The sequence below is a fragment of the Vipera berus genome, assembly GCF_964194415.1.
Source record: "Vipera berus genome assembly, chromosome: 5".
Lineage (NCBI taxonomy): Eukaryota > Metazoa > Chordata > Lepidosauria > Squamata > Viperidae > Vipera > Vipera berus.
Window position 1 is genome coordinate 79,788,287 of NC_138207.1, and position 27,510 is coordinate 79,815,796.

Genomic DNA, 27,510 nt, shown 5'->3' on the forward strand with positions numbered 1-27,510 from the left:
TTTGCCATTTGTGACCTTTATGATAATTGGCCAAACACTAAAACTTTGGTTTTCTGATAGTTTATTGATAGCCTTTATTCTATATTCTGATAAAAGCAGTGTCCTAAGTGATTTTCTTATTCTTACCTTTGATATAGACATAATAACTAAATAAGCAGCATATAATAATGCTTAAATCACACAATCATCCAAAGTAAGCTAAAACAGATTTCAGCTTATTTGCAAAAAAATAAATACATATGTTACTAGATTTTAATTAGCATTTTTATTCTTTTTTCTATAGTCCACCTTTCTCAGGCCCAGATCCCATGAAAACATATAACGTCATACTAAGGGGGATTGACATGATTGAATTTCCAAAGAAGATTGCAAAAAATGCTGCTAACTTAATTAAAAAACTATGCAGGTAAATTCTTTATATGTGTTAGTAATCTCTCAAACAAAATAGTGTGTGTGTGTACACAACTCTATTTTTTAATGATTCTTGTTAATTAAGGTCATTGATTTTGATATTTTGTTTTCATTCTTTATTACTGTCATTCTTAGCCATTGTAAGCCACACACACACACACACACACACACACACACACACACACACACAAATACCCTCACACAAATATGAACAACTCTATTTTTAATGGTTCCTGTCAGTGCTTTTTTTGTAAAAGAAAAAGGTGCCGGAACTCACACATGTCATACAAACCACCTTGCCTACCCTACAAGGTTCCATCCAAAAAAGGTGCCGGAACTCCGTTCTGAGCGTTCTATGAGAAAAAAAGCCCTGGTTCCTGTTAATTAAGTTCATTGATTTTGATATTTTGTTTTCATTTTTTATTACTGTCATTCTTAGCCATATATATATATGCTTTTTGTAATATAAACACACACACACATATACCAGAAAAAGCTTTGATTTCCAACTTTCTTTTATAACTTTTTTCTTGTTCTTTTATTTTTAAACAGGGACAACCCATCAGAAAGATTAGGTAACTTGAAAAATGGAGTCAAGGATATTCAAAAGCACAAGTAGGTATATTTCAGAAAAAAGTAATCCTCTGTTTAAATCCATCAATACATTAGGTATATTTTTGCACAGAAGAAAAACTGAAAGAAATGAGAGTATCACAATCCAATACCTGCAATTTTTTTCACCAAAAATTTGAGTAATATAAGACAGCTATGCAGAATGTATCTGCATATATTCTGAGCAGAGTGGGCTTCAGCTTGGTATCATAATTTCTAACCTGGATGTGCTAACCATCTATGCAACATTAAAGATTTTGCAATGAGAATAAATGAAAAACCTTCAAGGTCAATTAGAATCAGGTAGCACCCAAAGTCAACAATATAATGATATAATATAATAACAGGACATTTCAGCAACATAATAAATAAAATTGCTACAGAAGCCCATCAGCAATTCCTGTTTAACATAATACAATATCAACAGGAAGCAGGTTAAATGTAAATCGGGTTACAGATATCAAAAAGTCAGATCTTTGAAATGTGGAAAGATATTCATTAGCTTTTTTATTTTTTACATGGTTGAAGAAAACAGATAGCCAATATCACAGTATCTGTCCATCTGTTTCAACATCTGGGAATCTCATGTAATTTAATAGACTTATTCTATTATTATTATTTTTTATCACAAATTAGGCATCTGTGTCTGGACAGATCCTTGATTCAGAATTTTCTCTAGAAAATTCTTGATACCATCATAACTGCCACAATCAGGATAAAATTATGTGTTCCACAAATTTGCTGCCCCCCCCAAGTATTAAGTAAGAGAGTTTCAGAAATGTAAATTTTGTAATGTTTAATGTTAGGCTACTTGGTCTTGCTTGCAATGGTAGCTGAGTCATATAAATTTCCTTGAATTTTATCTTTCTTGTGTCTTTAGGTGGTTTGAAGGCTTTAACTGGGAAGGTTTAAGAAAAGGTACATTGACACCTCCTATTATACCAAGTGTGAGTATAGCTGTATTACTTGTTAAAATGTATATGTTGGAATCATAACTTAAGAAAGTTGCTAATAAACCTATTGGAAAAACAAGCAGGAGCTCTAATCCAAAACATAGAAAAGTGATCTTATCTTACGTTGACATTTCCACGTATGCAGACTTCCGCTTGACTTCATTTTCAGGGACATGCAGTAAGAGTGTATCTGAAGATCTCTTCTGACAATGAATCAGTGATGAAGCTTATAGTAAAATACAAATAATTAGGTTGAAATTTATTTTAATGAAATCACTACACCTTTGTTACTGAAAACCTCTTTGTTCTTCTTCCAACTTACATTGCCTCAGTTCGTCTTTTCATGTCTTCTATCATTCCGTCAGTTTCTAAATGTCGTGTTAGATCACAAACTGTTGTATTCAATTGACAGCTTATCATACTTTTTCCAAATTGGCATAAGTAAGTAGGATGCTGCCTTTCTTTTTCAAAGTAAATGACTTTCTAGTTTGACTTGAAGCCTACAAATCATGCAACAGTTCTAATTTCCATGCAGAGCCATGTTGATGCTAACAGTAAATATCAGTATCAATACTGATAATAGGGTCCTAAAAATACAGTTGAAAGGAGGGGGGGGGGAAGAAAAGACCTATTCTTAACTGTAGCTTAGGTGTTTTCCCTTTGTTTCCACTAAATTTGTAAAAAAAAATGAAGATCAAGTGACATTCTGTTAAACATGAATTATATACATGGATTTAAAAACATCTATTTCTATATCAAACATAACTCTTTTTAGCAGAAAGAAGTCATGCTTTGAGAATACTATATAAGACAGACAATTACTGAAAAATAGTCCTGTTAGATAAATACAAAGGGCAGCCCTCTTGTAATTGAGGTCTGTATAAATTATTATTATGAGAGCTATGGTCATTCTAATTATTGTTTTCCCCGAAAATAAGACCTGGTCTTATTTTTTATTTTATTTTTTGCCTCCAAAAGAGGCACCAGGTCTTATTTTCAAGGGAGTGTCTTTCACCCACCTCACGGCAACAGCACCAACAGCCCCACCCATCCGGGCCCACTTCTGTGGCCAAAGGAGCAGCTTCATTCTGCAGCTGAGAATGTAGCTCTGGCCTGCATTTCACCATCAGAGGCCTTCTGAAAAGGCCTCTGCAGCCAAGAACCGAACTACGGATTGAATCCATATCTCAGTTCTTGGCTGCAGGGGCCTTCTGGAAAGGCCTCTGATGGCAAAATGCAGGCCGGAGCTCCATTGTCAGCTGCAGAATGAAGCTGTTTCTTCAGGGGCTTATTTTTGGGGTAGGTCTTATTTTTGGGGAAACATGGCAATCTTGGGTTAAATTGTGGTGGCGATTAATGTGTTTGCTTGTCTTTGAATACACATTACTTTGCTACAATTTGCTGTACTTAAATTTTCCACATATTATTTGAATTTTACTACTTATGAAATAAATATTTCCTATCAGATTTGAATTTATACCCATAGTGAATGCAATTTAAAATATTTGACTTTTCTGATTTATTTTCACACATTCACCATGAAATTCTTGAATTCCTTTACCCTGTGTTTCAACTAATACATGGAAAAGTACATAATACATAGGAACCTGTAACTTATGTATATTTTCCCCAATAACATTTACATGTTCAAAAGTAACTAATTCTGTTTGAATGAATGTACATTTCAATCTATTTAGGAATCATGAAGTTCATTTTTCTGAAGATAGTAAGTTTTTGTCTGTCATTCGTTATATCATTGTGACCCCCAAGCAATGACAATTTTCAGGAACAGCACAACAAGATTTAATTGATTTTGGAGGAGAGAGAATACTTGTGTTGTCTTTATTGTATTGGCTTTTAATCACTGGTGCTACTATGAAAAAAATTACATTATTCCTAGGAGACATACAGTACAAATACAGCTATTACTGGAACACTCTTATCATATCATATTACTTACACCTTGTTAATTTTTAATATTTTGAGTTCACTTTTCTAAAATATAAAATATATTTTATACTTATTATTTTAAGTTTAAATTAACCAATAGCAGCTTATTCTAATTTATTAGATTCCTTTATAAGTCTTTCATGTTCTTGCAAACAGATTTCTCCGAAGTCAAATGATATACAAAAGCACTTGACATTTACATAATGAACTACCATATTTAATTCAATAAATATGAGATCATACGGTATCAAGTTAAATGGAAAACATCAACAATTTGTTTTCTCACTTTCTAAACTTTTGTTGACTTTTTATCTGTCATATGTGACATAAACAAACATAGACTTTTTAGATGTGGACAAAGGCAACAGTTTCTTTCTCCTCTGTCATTGCTTACATGCCTTTTCTAAACAGTTCTACACCAATTCTGTTTTTCACACGTAACCTGCCATGCATCTGCATTAAATCCCAGCTTTGTAGATCAGTTCAAAGGGCTGTCGGTGTCATTAAGAAATCTTTACATTATTTTGTCAAACTCTCCATTCTAGTTAGAAAATATTAGGAATCCAAAGCCATTCATCTGAAGGTTGCTTCAAAATTACTTTCTAAATGTACAATCGCCCTGCCTTAACCATAAAAATTTATGGGGTATCCATTATACCCTTTCATCTTTTCCCATCACTTTTTTTCATTATTTTTGTTCTGAACAATGCATTTTGCATAGAAACACCCTTCTTCTTCGTCTTCTTTAACTCCTCTTTTACCACTTTGGGTGTCAAGGAAGTAGAAGCATCCAAATCCATGATATTCCCATTCACAGAATATTTTTAACAGTACTACATAGAACAATATTATAAATGAAAATGGCAGAATCCTACGTTTCTGAACTATCTCTAACTCTTACCTGGCCAACATGAATTCACAAAGTGGTATAAAGAGCTCATAGCTGAAATCAGAAAATTGTTTAAAGATTCCAAATGCAACAACTAACACTACCAATAGTTTAATTTCCTTCATTGGACAGGTTGCATCTCCAACTGACACAAGCAATTTTGATAGCTTCCCTGAGGACAACGATGAACCACCACCTGATGACAACTCAGGATGGGACATAGACTTTTAATGTTTTTCTCTTACCTGCTTCTGCCTTGCTGAAGACAGCTTCCTGAGACATGGCTGCCAGCAGACCTGAAAGATTTGGGAAGGATTCATGCTCGGGGTCACCATGATGCCTTGATTGATGCTGCTACAGTAATTACAGTGGCATTAGGACTTCTTGTTTAGATGACAATAGTGCTCTTCACATGTTTTCTGTTTGAATTTAACACAGCAGTTGACATGGTGGTCCTGAAGCAAAACCTTTTCCACCAATAATTTACATGTGTTTTCTATCATGGTACTGAACATGTTACGCTCCATTACAATTTGAAAGTTGATAGAATGAGATGCACATAATTCTAGCTATAAGTTCATTTTCTTTATTGCTAAATATATTCCAAACTGTTAAGTACTGTAGCCGATTCTATGCTATAGAATCTATGGCACAGTAACTGGGGTACCCCAAAACTGCAGGTAGAGTACATTGAGCCTCTTAAAGTAGGCCAGTGTGTTTTAAACTAAGGAGGACCAGAAAAAGTGGAGCTCATGTCAAAGCAGTGCTATAATTTCTTTCTTTTCAAGCAGTACACAAGACAAGAATGAATGTTACCTTTCTCCATTTTTAGTTCTGATACGCTTTTCTTCGCAACTGATAACAGAAGCACAACTGCTACACTTCCTGTTAAACTGTTAAGCAAGTATGGGTCAGTCAATCCTCATATCATATGTCTGAGAACTTACTTTTAACATTTCTTTTATGGATACGGATACATGAAGAGGATGTGAAAAATTGTTCATAAAAATTAGTCGCTTTACATATATATATATATATATATATATATATATATATATATATATATATATATATATATATATATATATATATATATATATATATATATATATATATATATATATACAATAACCATCTTGTAAAAGAAAAAGAAGAATGCTTATCCAGAGGCCCTAAAAACAAAATATTAACTGACGAGTCTATTAGGTATTTACGGTTACTCTAAAATAACAATCACATTGAGAGCCTCCTAAAGTTGCAAAATCCACTGCATTATTATATAGGTGCTATGTACATCTTTCATCTGTGAAATAAAACAAACTTCCACACTCATTTTTCAGAAAACAAAATGTAGCAAGGAATTTCACTGTCAGCTAGAACTGTATGAGTGGGTGTATTCCTATGCACACTCATATGTGGGTGATACGTATGCATATTTTTAATGCTACTGTACGGTACTGCCCTCACTTTTTCTTTTCTATTCTTCCAGATCCCACAAATATTGTATTTATTTTCTCAAAAGATAGTTAGTCAGTCTTTTCTTGTAAAATATAACTCTTACAGATCAGTCTACAAACATGGAACAAATGTAATTGAAATGGAATGCTTCAATATGCACTTCCTTTCAAAAGGAGACTTAAATTCACCTTTAAATATGTCCTGTTGAAGTGGACAAGTCTTTAAATGGGTCCATGTAAAGATGAATTACATTTACCAGTTATGAATCTTTTAATGGTCAGTGCTATAAACTAATTTGTCCATACTTGTTATCAGAGTTCAACATGTTCAGAGGACAGAACTGTCAAAAAGGCTATTATAGATCATTTTCAAGGCAATTTCAGCTAAGGCTTCCATGTATCAGTATGACTTTGTTAGCATTTGTCAATACGCTGCTGAAATAGTCTTGCATCTGTGACAGCTTCTTAAATTAGTTCCACAAAAAGAAAACCAACAGAATGTCCATTTCCTTTGGAATTCTCACCAGAGTATAATGACTTGTTCTTTTCTCTGAATCCAGAAAAACACCTCTGGTTTTGTCATCCTGCGTTAATTTAGCTTGCTTCCAATTATCTTTTCCCCCGTATGTTGCCTAATACCATTCAGTTTATTTACTTTGCTCTAATTAGCATTTGAAGCTGTCCTATTAATGAGGACTGCATTCAGCTATGTTATTACCATATATAGGCTATAACGCTATTACATTTTGCTGGAAATAAATTCCACTGAACTTAATGATTGTCATATCTGAGTAGACATGTGCGAGTTTATATTTTTCTTTTCCTCTGAAATTTATGAAATATGAATCATGGCTAACTTGTACCCCCATTTTCAATGATACCAAAATTTAGTTATTGTAGTTATTTTACAATGCAGTACTGTGTGTGCTTATACAGAAGTAAGACCTACTTCGTTCCACAGAACTTATTCTGAAATAGGTATATATAGGATTGTTATCTCAGTCTGGATCTAATCCAGTTTGTATAACTTAGAATTTCCCTGTCGTTGGAACTTGAAGCAAAACACTGGCTGTTGAATACATTGCACTGGTTTAGCATTATATCTAAAGAGATTTGCATTGTCAAAGTTAGTTATTCCCCATAACTGATGCTTAGAGATTAGCCCCCAAACATTCAGAAATGAAGCTGATTGACTACTGCCAATTATCACCAAGTTCTTGATTCAGTCACGTTGGTAAAAAAAAAGGTCTCTAATCTAATACATTAGAAGACAATAAATGAGTTTGAAGGAGAAAAAACGGAAGGAGATGATCATCTCTTCGTAACATTCTCACATATTTTATACAAACTTGTGGCTTTTTTAAAAGATATTTAGTTTTGGAAAAAAAATACTGTTTGTCTGTTCCTAGTGATGGCTTCCACCAAAAATAATAATAAAGAACCAGCATCATCCAGGACTGGTACGATACAATAAAACAGTCCTGGGTATAGCACTCTGCTTCCAATGGACATAGGATCAGGAGTAGAAATCCTTGATGTGGCATTTAACATCCAATCATGTGTACATCAATCAGCCTTACTGAAATGGTTTAAGCTTCCAAACCTTAGTAAAGGTAAATCTTTTTAACTGAGCTGGAAAGAGCAAGCAATAGGCCACTGTAATTTTATGGGATATATATATTTTTTCCTACCCTGTCTAATGTATAACCTGGTATTTCAGTTTTAAACTTTACAACACTGTAATATAGCAAATCATAACCTTTCCTCATACACAGGAAGAAATATCGTTGGCCATCCTTGCAGAATCGGAATGACAGTTTTCATAAGTAGTGAGCAAAATACACATGCAACTATTAAGGCACAAGTCAAGCAGAGATTAGAAAGTGTGGTGAGAATAACCAGATTAAGTTAGAATAATATCCGTCTTCTTGTGGAGGCACAGGCTTTACAATCTTGAAGAGCAGTAGTATTCTTCAATCTTGTCAGTCCAAATTGAAATTTAGTCTATAGAAAAAAAAGGGGCAGGGTTTTTTTACCCCATATTAAAATTAACCAGACATTTTCATATCTTCTCATATACATTAGATTCATTTGCTTGAAGATGCATGGAAGCATCTGGGATTCACTTTCAGAATTTTCTGGAGACAGTTTCATCAGACAATTTTTGACATTCATAAGGGTGCCTATAGCTTGAGTGGAATATTCCAGAAAGAAATACAGCGCCATAGCTTAAGTTAATATAACATCAGTTTTTAGAAGAACTCCGAGCTTCATTTCTATTTGATTGATTTAATTATAGTCAATTTTATGGGTGTTTTTTTTACAAATATACATCAGTGAGCGACTATAAAAACATTGCACCACTTGTTAATAACTTCTACTGCTTCATTAGTCCTGCATAATTAATTGTATATAACAAGTCTAACAAAAACACATAATTTAGAATATAAATGACGCTGGAAACAGAATTAATAGGGCTAAAAGATTTCCGTAAACATTTGGGTTAAGTTCCCTTGTTTCTAAATTACATCTGGAATCATTAAACAAAAAAACTTTTGCACTTCACCTCTAGCAAGTGATGTGCCTATCCTGAATCAATTAAAATCTAAAATGTATTCATTTCAACTCTTGGAGTTTTCCTATAAAATATATATAGCGGTCTCCAATCTAAGCAGTTGAAGTGCTAATAGGTCATCTTCAAGCACTCAGCTGACAAATAGTCACAAGTTTTAAAAATATTTATGCAAGAAAAGTTGCCGAATGAGCGTGGTATGAATTATTATGCTTGATTCCTTCCATTTTGTCCTTGAACTGCACTCAATAATATATAATTGGTGTGGTGTGCACTTAATATAAATTTATTTTGTCATATGGCTCACTTGCATCTTCTTTACCAAATGTATTTTCAATAACTTAAACTAGCATATGTATAATAGCAAACCCTGCATTTATAAGTAATATATTTTATTTACATATATATAAAATAGATATATATATAGATATATATATATATATCAGCATACATGTTTATGTTTCAATGTACTGTCTTAGTCCACATGTTACTCCTTCCATGCAGATCACACCAAAAATGGCCTCCCATAGTGAGTTTTCCATCCCCAGCAATAAGATTAAGTGCTACTCAACATGTAAATTAGGGCAATAATGTTGCAGATTTCTTGGTTTTGCTGAATGTAGTAGGTAAAATGGAGATGCTAACCACACATTACAGCTGGGAATGATAAACTTGTCATGGCCAAATTATAGGCTTGGCCTGGCTAAAGTAGTATGTGGACAACTCATTATTTATGGCTATTAGTCCTTTGATAGACTTACTTATGAGTAAGACCCATTGATTTGGTAGATTTTGTCCCCCGATAATGCATCTGAAATTGAGACCTTGCTTTTCCACAATAAAAGGTGCAATGGCGTATCTGCATAAAAATGAGTTTGCTAACAAATTTAAGACACTGATTAGAACTAAGTTCTAAAGAAACAGATGAACTGTAGCTCAATACAGTGCTGCATTCTCCATAGAAAATTCTTTAATTATAGGACCACAGGCAAATATTTATGTAAATAGGTATTTTTTCGTGTTGATATTTTATGGTATACATATAACTTTTTCTTTAGACCTTCATTGCATTATTTTCATTTTTCTTATTTGTAAGGTAATGTTTTTAGATCAACGTAGACTTGAATTAATGTCATAATTGTCAGTATTACTGAAGTTTATGTCAACTGTACTGTTGTCCATTTGTCCCATAGTTTAGAACATCATCTAGTTATTTGGCATTGTTGCAAGTGCCTTAAATTCATGGCATCCTATTAAAAAAATACAAATTTGGTGTTATGCTGCATGACCAAGACAAACACACCTCAAAATGTTGTCCTTTCTTAGCTTGCTGCGTTTTACAGTTCTTTCGGCTAACAGTTTATAAGCCTTTACTATATAATATTGATGAATTACAGAAATGATGAAGTTGTTCTCTTATTTCTGTTATAAATGTACCAGAGCTGTGTATCTGTTAATGAGATACAGCGTCATTTCTGTGAAATGTATAAATGTACGTGCAGGTCAAATTAATATATGACATACTATCAGTCTGTATACAGGTATTCCTGTTTTGCTAAGGTGTGCAAATTTTAAAACAGTAGTGCGGTAAAACTTCAGACATGCCACATTTTGTAATAGATTCCATAGCAAAAAAATTTCAAAAAATTCTAATCAGGCAGATTAGAGAATAAAATTGACATCACAGCAAAAACTGGGGGCGGGGGGGTGGGGGGGAGAAATCCTCTGATTGGAAAATCATTGACTGCAAAAAAAAAAAGGAATGAATGAATGAATCTTATTGCACCACTGAACAAAACAGAGCCCGTGCTTTCTCTGGGTTGGTTCCAGACTTAGTTACCTTTAGAGTAAACCCATTCCCATTAATGGGACTTACAGAAGTTGTAACTTTCATTGTTAATGGTATACTCAAAGCTGGCTTAAATCTGAAATCAGTCCTATGATTTCATGTATATGCAAACTGTTTCTGAGACACCTTCTCAGTAGTATATCTCGAAAGTAAAACACTGAAAGCCTCGTCCTACTTCTCTGTGAACAGTCTGCTCCAAGCCCTGAGACTTTGATGTTTCAGGCTTTAATAGCAAAGGGAAATTTGATTCAGAGTTGCCTACTAATGTACTTATTCCAATGTATGATGTTTTTACACATGGTGGTTTCCTTTATAATCCTAATGGCTCTTTTTCTTCTCCATAAGGATTCTACACGAATGAGGAGGAGTTAGTTTTGTTTGTCCAAGAATACACTTTCATCAAATGGTCTTTGACCAGTTGCACTCTTTTGATGTAGACTGAAAAAACAAAACAAAAAAACAAAAAAAAACCTTTTTATCATGAAGTTAACTGCTTTTGTTTTGCTCTGTATTTTCCCTGCAGCTGTAATTGCCGAGTGCCTGTTGTATACTTTATAGAGTTGAAATAAAAAAAAATTACTTTTGAATGGTGTTGTCCATATGTCATATTTTAGGGGAAATGTTATCTAAATCATGGCTCTAATATTTATTTTGTTTCTGAACTCTGATCTCTGCCAGACGTTATCTAAGAAGTCTATTGTAATTAAATGAGCATTATTTTTTTCTTGTTCGAGCTTCCTTCACATATAATCAGATTATTCTCTACAGATCAGATTATTCTATATTTAGAATTTTTATGAGCTAGTAGCTAGTTGTCCCTTAAGCCAAGGGATTTTGGCTTGTATCTTTAAAAATATACTATATGTTAGAACATAGTTTGTTCACTCTGTAACTATTTCACAGGGTTGAGAGAACTACCACTAGGATCATGTTGGCTCCAGTTTATCTACAAATATACACCCGTAAATCTCAGTGAAGACAATAAATCCCAATAATCAAAATTAATCAAGATCTCAAAGGGGAATTAGAAACAATTGTGGGGGGGTGAATTGACTGGTGGAATACTATTATTTATATGCTGTGTAGTAGCCAATTACATATACCTGATAAAGCTGGTTTAGTATATATTTCTTTTTAATAAAGATTATAAGGATTATAAAAGTTACATGAAGGGATCCTATGCATATTTCTCAAAACTAACTCAACTATTTGGAGGGGGCTTACCCTCAAATAACCATATTTAAGGATTTCTCTCTGATATTGTTTTTCCACTGATTAAGAAAACTAATAATAGAATGAAGTAATGATATATATGAAAAAGTCAGTTTTCAAAATAAGGTTTTTGAATACCAGTAATGGCCAAAAGAAAAGGGACAGTTCAGAAACAAAACTGACCCCAGAAACAGGAACAGTTAATGCATTCAAAGGGCAAGGATATTGGTTATTTCATTATATATTACAATTTGTAACAAAAACGGAAAATAGGATCTAAATCAGGATCTTCAGACTTGGCCCTTTTATGACTTGTGGACTTCAACTCCCAGGATTCCTCAGCTAGCATGCCTGGCTGAGGAATTCTGGGAGTTGAAGTCCACAAGTCATAAAAGGGCCAAGTTTGAAGACCCCTGATTTAAATAGAATGAATGGACAGATAAAGGGATGAATGTGTGCATTACAAAATCATCTATATTAATTACATGTACTTCAAAACATTTAAATTCCCTTTCAAGCAAATGACAATAATCACAAAGGAGAACAGGGAATGGTATCTTCAAATGACTGCCATTAACACTTGTAGAATTTGGGTATGCAGTGTTTCTCAACCTGAACAATTATAAGATGTACGGACTGCAACTCCCAAAAGTTTAGTTCATATGTCTTAAAAGTTGTCCCATCGAGAAACACTGGAGTACTGTATTGGAATGTCACGAAGGAAAACACATTGTAATTTTAATATTGCCTTAAAGACATGGTTGTGTCAGGAGGTTTGGAGATCTTGATGACAGAGTCTGTACAATGTACAATGCCACAGTGGTTATGTCCATTTATTTATTGGTTGTTTGGGTTCTGCACTATGAATGTTTTACCTCTATTGATAAATGTTGTTATACAGTTTTTTTAACTGCTGTTAACTGTCATCAGTTTCAATCAATCAATTGGAATAGAACTGGAAGGGACTTTGGAGGTCTATCTCCTCTAACACCCACCCACCCCCCGCCGCTCAAGCAAGAGATCCTATACCATATCAGACATTTCCTGAGAACGGTGAAAAGCTATTGGAAAGAACTGGAATGAATTAAACAACTTGACCCCATAAAGCTTGATGGAACAGCCCCAACTATGAATACATTAGGTTTACTGCTACTATAATGAATCAAGGTCTCCCAAAAGATGAGAGAGCTGTTGCATCATTGAACAATGCCAGAAGGAAACATGAGTTTTGGAGCAACTAACTGATGCAGGACAGGAAGAATGTTAACACCTTTGAACTTAGTTGCTGGAGAAGACTCCTGAGGACTCATGGACAGCTGAGAAACAAATGTATCATTGAACAAATTAACCCAGAGGCACAAATGACCAGGCTCAAATCATCCTACTTTGGACACATAGTGTCAAGACAAAGCAATGAATTCAATGAAAGATGGAAAGTGCATAAAGATCAGATGTCCAGTCAGTTAATTTGCTCCCTTGAGGATGAAGAAAACCTATCCAGTAGCATTCAGACAACCAAGGGTTTAAATCTTCTACCTTTCAACAAGAGAGTAGAACGTTCAGCCAAAAATCAGACATAGCAAATTTTCAGGGGGAGAAAATACCCCACTATAAAGTTAGCTAGTTTGACTCAGTGGTTAAGGTGCTGACATAGAAAGCAGGAGGCTGTGAGTTCTAGTCCCACCTTAGGCACCAAAGGTGGCTAGCAGACTTTGACACAGTCCCTCTTTCTCAGCCCAACCCACCTCATAGGGTGCCTTTGGGGGAAAATAGGATGAAGCTGTCTTGACTTATTTACATAATAATAAAAGGAGAGGGAAAAAATAATAAATGAATAGATAAAATAGATATGACTTGCAGAAATCTGAGTGTATGCCCCTCATTTTTTTAATTATCTACTTCATTATTGTTAAGGTGTGTGTTGTTGTGTTTAAATTTTGTACCTGTGTTCAGTTGATTTGGGACTATACATAATGAACTATATTTAAAAAGCAGGTATTTCATAGGCTCAAACAAACCTCACTGAATCAACTGTATTGGGAAAATACCTCAACTAACCCAATCAACCAGTTTGCCTTGGTCTTCAAGAAACAAGACCCTTTGGTCTATGATTGCACACAAGCTAGTAACTGCAACCCACTGGGTTTTATAGGCCTTTATCAGTTTTCCCAGTGGCATCTTGGCAACTGTGCTTTCATTAAAGGACTAAAAACATTGCTAGTTGGTGAATGCTCAACCTCTGCCTCAAAGACCGAGTGTTCCCTTTCAAAACTGCTAGCGTTTCACAGATATGCTGTTCATACTATAGAGCAGGGGTGTCAAACTCACAACATCATGTGACATGTCAAAACATATTGCAACTTTTTTTCCATTGCCGGCCATGGGGTGGGCGCGGTTTCACTATGATGCATCCGGCCCACTGGCCGGCAGTTTGACACCCCTGCTATAGAGCAAAATTGTTCAAACAGGTGCTCTTAAACTCTCTCTCTCTCTCTCTTAGATGGGAATAGCCAAAGTCAGGGTAAGGCAAGGTTAGAAAAAGTTCTTTAGATCCATGTAATGAGTAGATGGAACTCCAATCTTACTCTTGATTTTTTTTTACCAATCCTGGAAAGACTCATCCACAATCTTTCTTCCTGGGTGAATGCACCTGGGTGAGCTAATTTCTGTACATCTCGTTCTATCATCTGTCTATCTATCTATCTATCTATCTATCTATCTATCTATCTATCTATCTATCTATACACATATATACATATATACATATCTATACATATATATATATACATATATATATATCTATCAAAAAAAATGCTACAAGTGGTGCAAAGAGCCATGGAAAGATACATGCTGGGCATCATAAGGCAAGACAGACAGGCCTGCACATGGATTAGAGAACAAATGAAAATATACGATGCCATATACATACATAGCAAGGAGAACTGATGGCAGGTGGACCAAGGCAGTCATAGATTAAATGGATCCCATTTAATAAAAAGCATCCCCCCCCAAAGAGACCTAAAACAAGACGGATCAACGACATAAGAAGTATTGCAGGCCCAACTGGCAAAAGAAAGCTCAGAACTTGGTATTGCATGGAAAAATGTGGAAGAGGCCTTCATCCTGAAGTGGATAGACAATGGCTGGAATGATGATGTCTCTCTGTCATTCATCTATCTATCTATCTATCTATCTATCTATCTATCTATCTATCTATCTATCTATCTCTAATCATCTCTCTAGGGACGCGGTGGCTCAGTGGGTTAGGATGCTGAGCTTGTCGATCAGAAGGTTGGCAGTTTGGCGGGTCGAATCCCGAGTGCCGTGTAACAGAGTGAGCGCCTGTTACTTGTCCCAGCTTCTGCCAACGTAGCAGTTCGAAAGCACGTAAAAATGCAAGTAGAAAAATAGGGACCACTACGGTGGGAAGGTAACAGTGTTCCATGCGCCTTTGGCGTCTAGTCATGCCAGCCACATGACCACGGAGACGTCCTCGGACAAGCGCTGGCTCTTCGGCTTTGAAACGGAGATGAGCACCGGCCCCTAGAGTTGGAAACGACTAGCACGCATGTGCGGGGGGAACCTTTACCTTTAATCATCTCTCTCCCTTATTTATTGCACTCCAATACTGCCTTTTATCGAGGGGCCCAAGGAAATTTCATTGGGGAGGTAGGGGAAGACTCTCTTCCAATTTTTGCTTCAGGATAGCTCTAGGAAAGCAGGTTGGGAGCGAGTGCCCTGGCTGCCCCCCCACGTGAGTTTCGGGGTCCAGAAGGTCTTCCCGGTCTCCGCCCGAGCTCTCCATCCCCCCCACCCTTTTGCAGAGGGAGCCTTGCTCTGGCCTCTCCCGATACCCCAAAACGCTGGCCGGCGGCGCAACAAAAGTGGAAGCCTCCACCAGGGGGAGCTGCGCGAGTGGGCTTCCTCCGCGTCCGCCTGCTTCTGCGCCGAGTTCAAATCCCAGCCGCCGCTCTCCTTCCTCTTGGCTTGGAGAAGGGCGACGAATTGTTGATGAGGGGAGCCGGCCGGTTGGCTTCCTCGCCCGGGCACTGCCCGCAATCCAGGACGGTCCGGCTCGGGGTGGCGGAGAAGTGGCTCCAAGGAGAAGGCGGGAGAGCCCCCCGTTTGCAGATGCCGCCCGACGGCTGATGGAAGTCTGGAGTCGTCGGGATTTTTTATTTTCGTAACCTCCAGGCTTCAAAGAGAGGCCCCGGCAAGCTTCGTTTTGACCCTGGTCGCTGGCCCGGCTTTGGCTTGAGAAAACACATCCGCGGAGCCCAAGGCGACCATCTCCGCCTCCTTTCAAGCTGTCGGGGGGGGGGAACTTGGGTTGTCGATCAACACGTCGGCGAGTTGTCTTTTCTCCCCTTCCTACTAAGGCAGCGCTTAGCTGGCTTTCTGCGGTTTGATCCTTGTCACTGCACGTGTTTTTTTTGTTCGTCAGAAAAGTTCATTTCTAACTGTACATTTCCCCTGCTCTCTGCACCTGTTGTGATAACTTATCTGGTAACCATAGTGAATCCCATATGACTAGTTATGTTATGGTTTCAGTCTGTTTAGTGCGCATGTCTAGAAAAAGTTCTCAGTTATTTCTTTATGTCTTTCACTTTGCTGTTACTGTCTGTTACATTAGGATGTAGTCAGCTAGCTCTCTTTATAATATATATTTCGTTTTTATATTTTTGTAATTAAAAGGTATTTAGTAAGATTATGCGTCGTTTTTTATTACCTTCCTTCATGCACATCATGCATTCTCTGAAGCACGGTCCTTCGCCCTCTACTAAGGTGATTTATACCTTGACAATCCTGGACGCTTCCTTCTCCCTTTTTCGCTTCAAGGGCCAGCTTTGCGTCTGTAGGTTAACCTGGCCAGAAGAACAGCAGAGGGAGGAGCAGAGTTTTCCTTTTAGGAAGCAATTCTTGGGACTGGTGGGAATTGGAATTCGGTAGGTCTGGAACAGCCCCAGAGGGAAGGAAATACTTCCAGACTAAAGGAGAGCTATTTAAAAATAAGAGGGCAGGACAAAGAAAACTAACGGAGCTTGATTCCACTTGATTAGTGGAAACTAATCAAGGAGACAAGCAACCTGGAATTAGGAAGAAACTTGCTAACAATGAGGACAATTAACCAGTGGAACAGCTTGCCTCCAGACAACCTGGGTGCTCCATCACTGGAGGTTTTTAAGAAGAGACGGGGTAGCTACTTGTCTGAAATGGTGCAGGGTCTCCTGTTTGACCAGAGGGCTGGACTAGAAGACCTCCAAGGTTCCTTCCAGTTCTATTCTGATTCTGAGAGGAGTTTGAGTGGGTTGTATGCATTGGGAAACACAAGAGTTTTCAGTGGCGCAATGCATTCCAATGCACTGAGTTTCTTAATGATTATTCATATTCCTTCCTCTTCCAGGAGGTGGATCTTCCTCCAGCTGCCTGCCATTAAACAGAGTGACCATTCAACTGAGAAAGGCACAGGGTGTCCTTGGTGCACAATTACAAATGGGTGGAGTTTCAATGGTACCATTGGGGCTGCCATCTTGACTCTTTTGACCACTGAAAGGCAACTGCCTACTAAGGCAGCAGAGAGCAGTCAGGCATCTAGGAATCAGTCCTCTGTTCTGAACAAATTAATCTATTGCTCCCAGATACAAGGGAAAAAAGGGGTTTCGTTGTCAGCGTTGAATCTTTTCTTTGGTTTGTAGCTACAAAATATCATGGGACAAACCCCCGAGAATCTGAGATGATATTTAAAAAGTCAGTGACAGAGTTCCCCTGAGCGAAACCATTTTTTATCTTCCCAGAAAAAACAAATACACAATCTTATTTTCATCCACCTATGTGGGTGCATAATATGGTAACATAGGATTTTCATTTTAAAAAAAAATAGTAAGGCTTCTCTATCTGATCTCTTTTGTAGAAGGCAGAGATGCATTATGTTTCACTTCCAGTTTGGTGCTGCGGATCCCACCTTCTGAACTTCTGCTTCTCACCTGTTTTTCTATAACTGGATGAAAACAAACTCCATTTTCAAAAAGTAAAGAGTAATACTATAACTCTGAATTGGTTTCAATTTTCTGTCAAAGCTTTGGATGATGGAGCATTGGATAGCTTCTTGCACAGACTAGCTCCCTAATTGTGGTTAAATTCTGCAGCATCTCTGTGAAGCCCAGCTGTGTCAATCATGGTTCTTCTAGGACATTCCGGATTTACCTTACTGACATCTTGCTCACTCAAAGGATAAAATGCACAACAGGATTAGCTATCTCCGACATGGTATTAATCAACAGGAAAACCTTAATCAAGAATGTAAAAGGAGCAGAAATATAGGATAAAGTAGCTACCAACTGGAGTGTAACAAGTTTCAGTCCTGGGCCTGTATACAACTCAGAACCCACCATGATTAAGAAAAAAAAGCTGAATCAGTGTTTCTAATGTTTTAGTCATTCTCTTGCTGCTGCTTGGCCTCTTCTTTCTTTCCACCTTTCCAAGCTTTCAAGCCTTTTCTAGAGAGCTATATACCCAAAGAAGGATAATTTGAACTTGGTCTTTTGTGCCTTAAATGAGAAATCTGGATTAATGGGATTAACCAACAATCCATTCATATGTTTTCTTGGCTGTCCAGGGTATCTTCAATATCCGGTATTCTCCAATATGAAAGTTCAAGAGTTTCATGTCCATCCTATCCTGCTCTTCAAAATTTTTGCTACTATAGAATGTCATAAGAAATACCATCGCTTGCACAATTCTCCAATTTTGTAGGTATCTCTTTTGCTGTCAAAACACTGCACAGATGCTTTCCTGAGAAATGCAAAGCCAGCTGTCATACAGTGGTGGGAAGGGAGAAAAAGAGACACAATTACAGCCCCAGACGTGAGAAATGAATATGACTAGCTTCTGTAGACCTGATCTTCACCACTGCTAGAGCTTCTTCCAATTCTGAAATAAAAGCAACTTACCTGTTTTCACCTCAACCTTGAATCATCCCATGTGTTTTGTGTTCCTAGAGATATATTTAGTGTCATGTCATGATGAAACTGAAAACCACAGGATTAGAAATTAAGTCCTATGAAGAAATTAAGAATGGGTAACCTTGAGGAGATTAAGAAGGATGTGATGTCACTCTTCAAATCCCTATAGGAGGATATCTTACAGCACGTCAAGGCCTGTTCTCCATTGTTCTAGAATGCAGAATAGGGAATGATGGGTTTAAATCATATGAAAGCAGATTTTGACTGAATAATCGAATAAGCTTTCTAACAATAAGAACAATGAATTGGTGGTGAGTTCTCCTTTGCTCCATGGCAGAAGTCAAGGTTAAACAACCATCTGTATTTAGATGCCTTTAGTAAGAAGTTGGAGTTATATAATTTAAATGCCCAGTTCCATCTGTTACAATTTTGTTACAGGTGAGAAAGAGATAGAACTAGTCTGGGAAAGTGACTCATCTGGATTTAGCTTTAAAATATTTTTTTTAATAATTAGCAACCATGCAGTTAGGCAGGCAACCAAATGCCTTTCAGATAGTTTGGGCTTCATATCCCATTATCCCAAGCAACATTACCAATGCTACAGATTGTATTGTGCTCCCAAATATTCCAGTGCTCCTGCTCTGTGACCCTCTTCTAATAATGATGCCTGAAATACTCTTGATTAGCCAGGAGCAAATTGCTACCTCTTTATCTCTGTTGCTCACCGGATACTAATCCTGAAGCTCCTTATACCCCTAAAGCAAGCACTCCCTTGCTGAGTCAGAATGCCACATTAGTTTTGGCCTTTTGGGGAAGTGTATTGTGAAAAAGGTGTAAGGTGAAGACAAAAAATAAAATATTAACCACTTTTTTTAATCCCATTTATATCCCGCCCTTCTCCAAAGACTCAGGGCGGCTTACAATTTAAAGCACAAATCAATGTGCTTAGCAATAGCCTTCATTCTATGTATATGCCTGCTTATTAGGGCTTTCGCCCCCGCCAAGCGGCATTATTACAAAGTCAGCTTATTGCCCCCAACAATCTGGGTCCTCATTTTACCTACCTCGGAAGGATGGAAGGCTGAGTCAACCTTGAGCCTGCTGGGATGCGAACCTGCACTAATTGCAGGCAGCTGGTGTTACTTAAGGAGGCATTAGCCCACTGCTCCACCAAGGCTCTAGTTCAATGATCGCTATATTGAAATATTTTTTCCTCTGCCACCCGTGGAACCCTAGGAAATAAGTCGATTGGTCGCTCCCATTTGATTTTACTGTTTTCACTGCAAAAGGGTTCAGGTTTTTCTTTTTTCTTTTCCTAAATCAAGTATCAGTAGCTTAATAGGTGGAGGAAATCCTGTCTCTCTTTACTTACTTAGCAATAAAACCAATTGAACTCAGTAGATCTACCTCTGATGGAAGCATGACTGTGTTGTATTTTTTTTACTTGTTGAGAACTACGGATTTTCCTAAATGTAGCAGAATTAATTTGAACCCCCACATTTATCTTTGGAAGAACTACCTGGAAGGGGTTTATGGATCCCAGGCTATTGCCGGTTGACTGTCTTTGAACTATCAACCTACCCCCTGGTTATCGGATCTAGTTCCAAGACTAGGCTCAATCAACAACTGAGAGGCTTCTTATCGATCTGAACTCGTCAAGCCATCTGTTCCGAGAAGGCATGAAAGGCGACGATGATGATTTCGTTCAGAGCTTCTCCTGGGCTTTTGATCTCCCCTGGGTGGTGGGTTCACCAGCCGCTTCAGCACTGGCCAATTCAAAAAACAAACAAAACCCTTCTGAGGAGGCTGGAAAATACTTCCAACGCGATAAAACTTCAGGGACAGAAGGGAGCAAGAGAAGTGAATGGGGTGGCTGCTTCCCTTTTGCAAATTCCAAAAGAGACGGGTGGGTCCTTGGTGCTCTCTCAGCTTCGCTTGTTTCCTTGCAGACGTTTCGTTACCCTAACTAGGTAAGGCCAGCGCTGATGATGTTGCCTAGTTAGGGTAACGAAACGTCTGCAAGGAAACAAGCAAAGATCAAGAGACCACCAAGGACCCCTCATTGCAACCCTCAGCCTTCCATCCTCCCGAGGTAGGTAAAATGAGGACCCAGATTGTTGGGGGCAATAAGCTGACTTTGTAATAATGCCGCTGGGGGGGGGCAAAAGCCCTACTAAGCAGGCATATACATAGAATGAAGGCTACTGCTAAGCACATTGATTTGCGGTTTAGATTGTAAGCCACCCTGAGTCTTCGGAGAAGGGCGGGATATAAATGGGATTTAAAAAAAATAAAAATATTCTCCTTCAAATTCCAAAGAGCCATTCGGCCCTTCCCCCCCCCCCCAAGGTGCGATTATACCAAACGGCGGTCTCTCGCCTTTCCTCCGGCTTCGAAACAGCGCATCAAAGAGCCATTAGGGCGCCCCGCCCCTGACGGTTCCTTTTTTTGGGGGGGGGGGTCTGGAAATCTCGCCCCTCGGTGAGGACGTCGGAGGCCTCGGTGGAAATAGGAGGATAATGAAACATCAAGGGGAAGTATCCAGCTGTTACCCATTCACAGCCCCGTTAGACGATTACATTCTGTAACTAAAATATCGATTTAAAAAGAAAGGCGGCGGGTGGTGGAGGGGGGAAAGGATTAAGTCTCCTCGGCTAAAGACTTAAGAGCAGCAATCTTCAACACCCACCATCTACGGGTTATCCCATCCAGAGTTTATGCTCCCCCTCCCCGCAGCATTTTTGGAATAAAATATAGTACGCAGCCCCTCCAACTTTTACGGAGTAAAATACAACACGGAGCCCATTCCAAGTCCTTTAGATTCTCTCCGGAGAGCAGATCTATTCAGGCTTTCGGGGGATTCATCAATTCCCTTTTATCGGAACCCAGCTTGGATTTTTGGAATAAACCCACCTAGGACGGAACTGCAAGACTGGCAAAGGGGAAGGAATAAGATCCGTGTGAAAGGGTCGTTTCTCCTCCTAACGTCTTTAGGCGCCTCGACTCTCCCCGATTGGGTGAGGACGCGGGAGCCCCGAATTACTCCGAAACCGCTACTAGAGAGTCGTCCCCAAAGAGAAAGAGGCAACGGGTTTTTGTTTTTTTGCTCCGATTCTCTGCGCCCCTTCTGTGGGGCAACCAAAGCAACATTGGGTAGGGCAGACCCCCCTCCCGCTTTTGCAAGCAGAGCGTGCCTCAAATAGGCGAGTGGGGAGGGGGGATCCACGCAGGAGCTCCTCTCGCACGGAAACTACTCGCATGGTAGTAACGAAGTCGTATCATTTATTTTACACTCTCTCGCTCTCTCGCGAACGCCCAATGAGCCCGTGACTATGCGGAGAAGGTCCCGTAGCTTTCTCCCACCCCACCCCCGTTTCATGACCCCACCCTCGCTTATCCTGCGCGCCCTCCTCCCCACCCACCCCCTCGCTTCGAGAGGCGGGAATTGGAAAGGCGTCGAGCCTATAAAGGCAGCGCCAAAGCCGCCAAGCGGAGAGTCTCCCCTTGGCTGTGCAGGTCCCCTGAAGGACACGCGTCTCCGCCTTCCTAACCGCAGGTTGCCTCGTCGGGGCTCGCCTTTGCGAAGATGCTTGCCCTGCGTGGCCGCCGGGCGTGGGCGGCCGTGGCGGTGGCGCTCTGCTTCCCCGCCTGGTTTGGAACCGCCGCCGCCGCCGTCTTCCCTTTCAATACCAACGTGCTGGCCTCCAACTCCATCAAGAACCCGCTCTCCGGCGGCTCCTCGCTTAGCGGCGGGAGCGGGGCAATGTACGACGGCAGCAATAAAAGCCGCGCCGGCGATTCGCAAAAGGTAGGTCGGCTGGGCGGGGAAAGGGGGCTGGCCAGGGCAAAGGGAGCTGGCCAGGGCAAAGGGAGACACATCCTGGCTTGCGGGTCTCGCGTGTCTCACCTGCCTCCCCCCCCCCGCTCCGCTTCTGCCCTCTCGCAGCTCGCCTTGTGCGCCGCGGACGAGGATTGCAACGCCGACGAGTTTTGCTCCACCCCTGCCCGGGGGGGCGTCTCCGGAGGAGGAGGAGGACTGGTGTGTCTGACCTGCCGCAAACGCCGCAAGCGCTGCTTCCGCGACGCCATGTGCTGCTCGGGCAACTTTTGCAACAACGGTGGGTTCGAGGGTCCCGGGAACAGAAGTTTCTCTGTGTGGGGGGGGGGGGGAAGGCAAACGGAGCCTTCCAACATTTTAGGAATCCGAGAAAGGAACTTTGATCTGTTTGGTCTAGACTGTGGGGTTGTTAATTTAACTGGGTTTTAGATTTACTCTTGGGGCTTGAATTTATTTATTTTTTATTTTTTATTTATTTTTTTATTTTAATTCCATTTATATCCCGCCCTTCTCCGAAGACTCAGGGCGGCTTACAAGCTTAGCAGTAGCCTTCATTCTATGTATATGCCTGCTTATTAGGGCTTTCACACACACACCCCCAAGCGGCATTATTACAAAGTCAGCTTAATTGCCCCCAACAATCTGTGTCTTCATTTTACCTACCTCGGAAGGATGGAAGGCTGAGTCAACCTTGAGCCTGGTGGGATGTGAACCTGTACTAATTGCAGGCAGCTGGTGTTACTTAAGGAGGCATTATTTTTATTTTATTTATTTTAATTTTAATTCCAGACTCAGGGCGGCTTACAAGCTTAGCAGTAGCCTTCATTCTATGTATATGCCTGCTTATTAGGGCTTTCAGCCCCCCCCCAAGCGGCATTATTACAAAGTCATTAGCCCACTGCTCCACCAAGGCTCTTTAAATTAATTAATTTAATCAATTTAATTTAATTGATTTTAATTTTTTGTATTTCATGGTTTTAACTCCCCTGTTAAACCGCCCTGAGTCCTAAGGGGAATAGGGCGGTATAGAAATTCAATAAAATAAATAAATAAACAAACTTCTCCAGCATCACCCTGCCATCTCCCTGCCATCCGAAGAATTGTCTTTGTTCTTTTTGAGAAGGCTTTTGTGGGTCCTGGAAGGGTATGGAGATCGGGTCCCTCAGTTTGCTCCTCTCTTGCCTCTGCCTGGATACCTCCTCCCTGTAGTAGTGCTTTGTGGCTTCCTGCTGGAATGGACTGGCCATCATTCTTCTGGGATTCCTGGCCTAGTATGCACTTGGGGGGGGGGGAGGAAGAGTCTTGAACCCAGATTCTAACCTAGAATGCTGGGTTTGGTATTTTTGAGATCAGTGGGACTGTGTAGTCTCATAGGGTTAGAAGTAAAGGGACCCCTCCTGCATCCTTCCGTGGAGAGTTTTGTGGATGTGTTGTTTTTAAGGCCCAGGGATGTTGGCAAAAACCAAAAGGGTTTAAGTTGTAAATTCTAAGCATCCTTACTTTGGAATAAGGGAAAACTAGTCAGAATAAAGCTGGAAGGGACCTTGGAGGTCTTCTAGTCCAATCCCCTGCTCAAGCAGGAGATCCTATACCATTTCAGACAAGGGGGTGTCTGTCTTAAAAGCCTCCAGTGATGAAGCACCCACCACTTCTGAAGGCAAGCTGTTCCACTAGTTAATTTTTTCTCACTGTTGGGAAGTTTCAGATTGCTTCTCTTTGTATTGTTGTGTTAACAGAAGGTGTGTTAATTACTCAGTATTCTGGAATCCGTTATAGGAAGGGCTATTTAGAGTTTTGCCATTTTAAAGAAGCAAACATTCATTATGAAATAATTTCCTTGCGTACAATTTAATAAAACGCCAAGCAGAACCTGGATGTTTTTCCTGCAACACACTACTACACTATACCTTTTTTCTGAGGCTATCCTGGTATCTCAATTCAAGCTTTAAAAGGATCTAATTATCTAATAATCACGTTAGTGCTTGGATACACTTTTTGCTGATACTCATTCAAGCTCCAATGCTAAGGGAAATTCCTATTTTAACAGAAAACTTAGAGATCTGCACCAAGTTGTTTACGTGGTTTGGATTCAGAATGAATCTTCTCATCTGTAGATAGTTTCTGCCTAAATGAATAATCTGCAGTCCTCTAGAATCTGAATAGTCAGTGTGCAGAATATTAAGATTTTTTTTTAATCCTTGGGAAGTTGACAGGTGTTCATGATTTCCCCCCCTCCTTTATCAGGTATGTGTGTAGAATTTGACCATTTTCATCCTGGAAGGTTTGAAGAGATCATCATAGAAAATTTCGACCATGGTACTTTGGACTCCCATCTGAAAAGGACCACGACTTCGTCCCAAATGTATCACATAAAAGGTAAGGCCAATAACGCACTGCTTTTAAATCCAGAAAAGAATAAACATCATTGTTGTATTTCAGTGCTGAAAGAATGTGCTTGATTTTGGGTTGATCCAAGCAAGCTTGGACTCCATTAAATGACAGCTGTTAGAGGACTCTGAATACCTTTTGGAAAGCAGTACTGGTAGCCCTCAACCTACGACCACAGCTTGAGCCCAAAATTTCTGTTGCTAAGCGAGACAGTTAAATGAGTTTTGTGCCACTTTCTGACGTGCAGTGAAGTTAGCTACACGATTGTGAAGTGAATCCGGCTTCCCCATGGACTTTGCTTATCAGAAGGTTGCAAAAGGCAATCGCGTGACCCCGGGACACTGCAACCCATCATAAATATGAGTCACTTGCCAAGCATTTGAATTTTAATCACGTGACCATGGGGATGCTGCAACAGTTATAAGTGTGAAAAAACAGTCACAGCTCACTTTTTCCAGTGGTGTTGTAACTTTGAATGGTCAGTAAACACACCATGGTAAGTCAAGGGCTACCTGTAAAGGTTCAATTGCTATTAGAAAGACTTAAAGACCTTGTGGACATGCTTCTTAGTTTCTGCTTCAAACTCGTACAATTTTGTGAGCTTCGGTTACTTAGATTGGTTTTCAATGTCTGTTCCTCTTTCCCCACCCCAGCCTTTTATTTGTCTAGTTCAGTGGGGCACTTTTTCCAGTGTAGTTTTCCTTGCAGTGAACAATGTAGTATGAATACAAGTAGGTCACTTCTCCTACTACTGTTTAGCTAGAGAATATAATCTTACTTGTTTGCTTACACAGCTTGCAGGGGCCTACTCCTGTTTGCTAGGAGAGCTTAAGTGTTTGACACAGGACAAAAGGGTGTTGCGGGTACATATAGTTTGATAACCTGTGGCTGTATGTACAGCATGCACACAATTATTTCACCCCTGTGGTTGATGCCAGTAAAGGTAAAGGTTCCCTAGTCGTTTCCAACTCTAGGGGCCGGTGCTCATCTCTGTTTCAAAGCCGAAGAGCCAGCACTTGTCCGAGGATGTCTCTGTGGTCATGTGGCCGGCATGACTAGACGCCAAAGGCGCACGGAACGCTGTTACCTTCCCACCGTAGTGGTCCCTATTTTTCTACTTGCATTTTTATGTGCTTTCGAACTGCTTGGTTGGCAGAAGCTGGGATGAGTAACAGGCGGTCACTCTGTTACACGGCACTTGGGATTCGACCCGCCAAAATGCCGACCTTCTGATCGACAAGCTCAGCGTCCTAACCCACTGAGCCACCACGTCCCTCTTGATGTCAATAGTAGATGCCAATAATAGCAATTCAGGCTTTCTATCAAATGACCCCAAATCTATTAGATTAATTCGGCCTTCTCCATCTTTGTGCTTCACAAGTGTGTCAGATAAACTGCTCCTATTGCCCTTCCTTGTTTTGGCTGCTGGAAATATAATGCGAAGAGCATCAGCTTAGGGCAGGATTTCAAGTTACTTCAGTAGGAAATGAGAATGTGAAGAAATGTTCTCTATTCTTAACGGTCTCTCTCTCTCTCTCTCTTTCCTAAGGCCAAGAAGGAGCTGTATGTCTCCGTTCCTCAGACTGCGCTGAAGGACTCTGTTGCGCCCGTCACTTCTGGTCCAAGATTTGCAAACCTGTCCTTAAGGAAGGTCAGGTGTGTACAAAGCACCACAAAAAGGGGTCTCATGGTTTGGAACTCTTCCAGCGGTGTTACTGTGGGGACGGACTGACCTGTCGGCTGCAAAAAGATCACACTCTCAGCAATTCTTCACGACTACATACTTGCCAGAGACATTAGCCGTGTTTGCTTTCTGCTAATCCTGATGGACTCAGAGGGACTTTAATGAGTGTGGGATGCTCTTGTTACTGAAAATACCTTGAAAGACTGACATTTTTTTCAGAGTGTACCCTAAACTACTCTGGCATTTTCCCCTCTCTGCAAATGGAGTACAAGGCATGTTTCTTTCAGAAACTATTTTTCAAGTGACTAATTGCAGTAAATTACTGTGTCTGTAAATTCTTGGGTGTGGCACTTAACTGTACACTGTACGGAATTTTAATTTTTCCAAAGTGCTGCATGGTGTCTATTCTGACATGCGTTATACACACTGGTTTTATTATATTGAACATAAAAATTGGCAAGTTTAATAAAATCTTTTAAATATGCCTTATCTGGTGACCTTATGTTTAAATATGAAAGGCTTAATTAATTAAACTGACTCCAGTGCGCAGAATGGGAGTCCAGCAATTTGACAAAACTCTGAAAGTCAGGCTAACTTAGATTGAAGATTTGTGGTGTTAGGGTTCTTGTAAATGAGCAAGTAATACTTTGCCTGAAAGAATTAATAATCCAGTTCACACACTGTGTTAAGATGTGGTGCCTTTGTATTAGCATGACTTAAGTCACTGGTGGCT

General features: G+C 39.5%; 2 protein-coding genes across 3 annotated transcripts in view; both read left to right on the forward strand.

The window, feature by feature from the left end:
• PRKG1 (protein kinase cGMP-dependent 1) overlaps nucleotides 1-5,046 on the forward strand; it is a gene marked incomplete at both ends in the record, with an annotated part of 886,380 nt that extends 881,334 nt beyond the window's left edge. For both annotated transcript variants that reach the window (XM_081328338.1, XM_081328337.1), the window contains 4 exons: nucleotides 284-406; nucleotides 964-1,026; nucleotides 1,904-1,970; nucleotides 4,948-5,046. In XM_081328338.1, the coding sequence (XP_081184464.1) occupies nucleotides 284-406; nucleotides 964-1,026; nucleotides 1,904-1,970; nucleotides 4,948-5,046 (352 nt within the window). The remainder of the gene's footprint in view (nucleotides 1-283; nucleotides 407-963; nucleotides 1,027-1,903; nucleotides 1,971-4,947) is intronic.
• A 17,407-nt stretch (nucleotides 5,047-22,453) lies between these two features.
• Nucleotides 22,454-27,232, forward strand: DKK1 (dickkopf WNT signaling pathway inhibitor 1; the record flags this gene model as incomplete). The annotated part of the gene is made up of 4 exons (XM_081328743.1): nucleotides 22,454-22,675; nucleotides 22,814-22,985; nucleotides 24,950-25,081; nucleotides 26,643-27,232. The coding sequence occupies 4 exons, from the start codon at nucleotides 22,454-22,456 to the stop codon at nucleotides 26,891-26,893; spliced, it is 777 nt and encodes a 258-aa protein (XP_081184869.1). The 3' UTR covers nucleotides 26,894-27,232.
• Between the last annotated feature and the right edge of the window lie 278 nt (nucleotides 27,233-27,510).